At 53.8% G+C, this 3876-nt stretch overlaps 1 protein-coding gene across 1 annotated transcript; it reads left to right on the top strand.

Annotated features, from left to right (window-relative positions):
• Nucleotides 1–1190: 1190 nt before the first annotated feature.
• Nucleotides 1191–2120, top strand: LOC309685863 (olfactory receptor 14I1-like; the record flags this gene model as incomplete). Its single annotated transcript, XM_082501561.1, has 1 exon — nucleotides 1191–2120. One exon carries the CDS (start codon nucleotides 1191–1193, stop codon nucleotides 2118–2120), a length of 930 nt encoding a protein of 309 aa, XP_082357687.1.
• Between the last annotated feature and the right edge of the window lie 1756 nt (nucleotides 2121–3876).

Below are 3876 nucleotides of genomic sequence, written 5' to 3'. Positions count from 1 at the left end.
GGCAGGGTCCTTCTGCTTTGAAGAGGGTGCTGTGTGGGTCAGGGCTCTTTACACCTCCAGATGACCTCTGGTCATTCCTGGAGGGACTTTTCAAGATGGAGTTCCCTTAATATGAAGTTAAATTTCTTTTGCTGTTTCTTCTCTTGGTTGGCTGGGTGGGCAGTGGCACATGTCCAAGAGGACTTTCAAATGAAAGATCAAAGGAGGGACCCTGTAGAGATAAGGAGCTTTCCTGAGTCTGTGTCTTTGGTTTCCAGCTCTGGGGGCTACAGACAGCACCAGCATCCCTGTTCCAGTCTCACCGGGATCTGTGGCACCTGCTCTTTAGCCCCTGCAAAATCTCTCACTGAGATCCCCAAAATTGGGTAAGTCCTTTGGGTGTTTATGGAAGCTGTGAGCTGCCCTCCAGGATGCCAACCTGTCCCATAGCACCTTTGTGTTATCGGAAAGCCCCACAGAGAAACACAGAGACTCTGTGACTGAGGAAATGCTGTTGGGTGGGTGAAATGAGCCGTGGGTGTCCTTGGCTAGAGGTGGGCTGCTGAGACCTTGAGAAAGGGTGAGACATTTCATAGTCTGAGATGGATCCTTCTGCTCTCAGCAGTGTCTGATTGCATAATAGAAGAGGGTGATCCCCCTCCATCTCATGACAGTGCAAGATGGAGGGACAAACCATCTCCCCTGACTCTGCTCTCTGCCCCAGGCAATCCTCATGTCTCACAGCACTCACTCCGTTCTCCTGGAGTGCAGCAGAAATGCTGAGGGTTTCTGACATCCCAGAACAGTGCCCAGGTTAGATGGGGGAGCTTTAAAATACCCCAAACCTCTCCAACTGCCTTCTGCCATCCCTGTTCCGTAGCAGTGGGTGTTCAGATGTTGAGAAGCCCATCTGCGTAAGAAGTGGATTCATCAGCCAAAGCAGAACACCAGGACTGGCTCCTGCCGCCACCCTCCCTATGAACTCCCTGCTGCAGAGCAGGGCTGACCCCTCGGCAGCCACTGGGCAGAGCCCTGCTCCTCACGGCACAGGCAGCCAACGCCAACCAGAGCTCCAGCCATGGACGTGAGGAAGGGAGTGTATGCAGCCGGGACTGAGCCCACCGAAAATGGCTTTGATTTTGCTTACAGAAGTCTGCATTGACTTACTCTGTTTCCCTCCTTGAACAGGTCGCCCTGCCCAGAGGCAGCAAATGTCCAACAGCAGCTCCATCACCCACTTCCTCCTCCTGACATTCTCAGACACTCGGGAGCTGCAGCTCTTGACCTTCGGGCTCTTCCTGGGCATCTACCTGGCTGCCCTCCTGGGAAACGGCCTCATCATCACCGCCATCGCCTGTGACAACCGCCTCCACACCCCCATGTACTTCTTCCTCCTCAGACTCTCTGTTCTTGACCTGGGCTCCATCTCCACCACTCTCCCCAAAGCCATGGCTAATTCCCTCTGGGACACCAGGGACATTTCCTATGCAGGATGTGCTGCACAGGTCTTTTTTTTTTCCTTCTTGTTTGGTGCAGATTTTTCTCTTCTCACAGTCATGGCCTATGACCGCTACATTGCCATCTGCCATCCCCTGCACTACGGGACCCTCCTGGGCAGCAGAGCTTGTGTCCGCATGGCAGCAGCTGCCTGGGGCAGTGGGTTTCTCAATTCTCTCCTGCACACAGCCAATACATTTTCACTGCCCCTCTGCCAGGGCAATGCCCTGCACCAGTTCTTCTGTGAAATCCCCCACATCCTCAAGCTCTCCTGCTCACACTCCTACATCAGGGAAGTTGGGCTGATTGTGGTTAGTGCCTGTTTAGCCTTTGGGTGTTTTGTTTTCATTGTGGTGTCCTATGTGCAGATCCTGAGGGTGGTGCTGAGGATCCCCTCACAGCAGGGACGGCACAAAGCCTTTTCCACATGCTTCCCTCACCTGGCTGTGGTCTCCCTCTTTATCAGCACTGGAGTGTTTGCCCACCTGAAGCCCCCCTCCATCTCCTCCCCATGTCTGGATGTGGTTGTGGCAGTGTTGTACTCGGTGGTGCCTCCAGCAGTGAACCCTTTCATCTACAGCATGAGGAACCAGGAGCTCAAGGATGCCCTGTGGAAACTGGCCCAATGGACACTGTTTCACTGACAATAACCTGCCGCCCCTTCTCCGCACATTGCCAAAGGCTTATCTTAGGCTGTGAGTCTGCTTTTTTCTCTTGTGATAATCCTGCTTATAGACGTTTTTCTGAGTTTACGCTGCTTGTTTTGAGGCTTGATCCTACTGTGCCTGACCCTTGCACAGATAACAGCTCTTTAATAAAAGGGCACCTCCCAAGTGCCGTGCCTGAAGGATGGGCTGTTCCTCCAAAGTACCTTCCAAGAACATATTCAAGGAATCAATATTTTAATGAGTCTCTTCTTGTGTTTTCAATGTTTCTGGAGGTAAGCTCACGGTACTATTGGGTTCCACTGCACCAAATATTCTGGATTTAAAAGCACTCTTCTTGGTGCCCAGTGGAAGGGGAGATGGTCCATGAGCTCCCATTATCTCCTCAGTCTTCTTCATGTATGACAGGACTGATGGCATATACCGAATGTTCTGGTAATGCATTTTTTAGGGGGAGGAGAGGCGGGATTAGGGACTCGACACGTGCCCTTGCGCTGGAACAGATGGAGACTCTGAAGGTGAAACACCCTCAAAGGTAAAGTCCACCAATATAAAGCACTGAATCAATGTGTCCACGCACAAGGACGCTGCAGTGCCGAGGGAGTCAGCAGGGACTCATCAGGCACAGGGAGGGGAGAGTGGAAGACACAGGAGGTGCCTGAGGGAACCCCAGGGCCAGGACTGCTGTGCTGTCCTGGGGCGTGGGGCTGACTGGGGAGAGAAGGGGGCAAATTCAGTCAGGGCTGGGGATCACGTACAACATGAATTCCAGAGAAGCAGAGAGTGACCAGCCTCTTTTTCCTCGTTCCCTCAGCGCCAGCACGAGCCCCGGGGCTGATGGGCAGGCTGACCTCCTTGTCTGCCCCCCAGGAGCTGCTGCGCCCTTGGGAGGAGCTGGGGCTGTGCGGTGAGTGCCCAGAGCTCTGCATCAGCCTGCGGCGGGCAGTGCTGTGGGGCCAGTCCAGACTGGGCTGCTGGGCTGGGTTGTCCTGGGGAGAGGGCTGGGGAGGTGGGCAGAGCTGGGCAGGGGCTGGGGAGCTATCAGGGTGGCTGAAGTTCCCTCTGAGGACCAGGGCTTGTGAATGTGAGCCTACTCCAATCTGTCTATAGAGGACCTTATCCACTTGGTCTTCTTGGTACCCCCATGTACTTCTCCCTCCTCAACCTCTCTGTTCTTGACCTGGGCTCCATCTCCACAACTCTCCCCAAAATCATGGCCAATTCCCTCTGGGACACCAGGGTCATCTCTTATGCAGGACGTGCTACACGGGCCTTGCTGTTTTTCTTTTTCATTTCAGCAGAGTTTTCTCTTCTCACCATCATGGCCTATGACCGCTACATTGCCATCTGCCAACCTCTGCACTACGGGACCCTCCTGGGCAGCAGAGCTTGTGTCCACATGGCAGCAGCTGTCTGGGGCAGTGTTTTTCCCTATGCTGTGCTGCACACGGCCAATACATTTTCACTCCCCCTCTGCCAGGGCAATGCCCTGCACCAGTTCTTCTGTGAAATCCCCCACATCCTCAAGCTCTCCTGCTCACATTCAGACTACCTCAGGGAAGTTGGGCTTCTGGTGCTTAGTGTCTTACTAGCATTCGGGGCTTTTGCTTTCATTCTCTTTTCCTATGTGCAGATCTTGAGGGCTGTGCTGAAGATCCCCTCGGAGTAGGAATGGCACAAAGCCTTTTCCACGGGCCTCCCTCACCTGGTTGTGATCTCCCTGTTTATCATCACT

The sequence above is a fragment of the Vanellus vanellus genome (genome assembly GCF_965231255.1).
Source record: "Vanellus vanellus genome assembly, contig: HAP1_SCAFFOLD_89, whole genome shotgun sequence".
Taxonomy (NCBI): domain Eukaryota; kingdom Metazoa; phylum Chordata; class Aves; order Charadriiformes; family Charadriidae; genus Vanellus; species Vanellus vanellus.
This window is presented reverse-complemented; position numbering and strand designations above follow the sequence as displayed.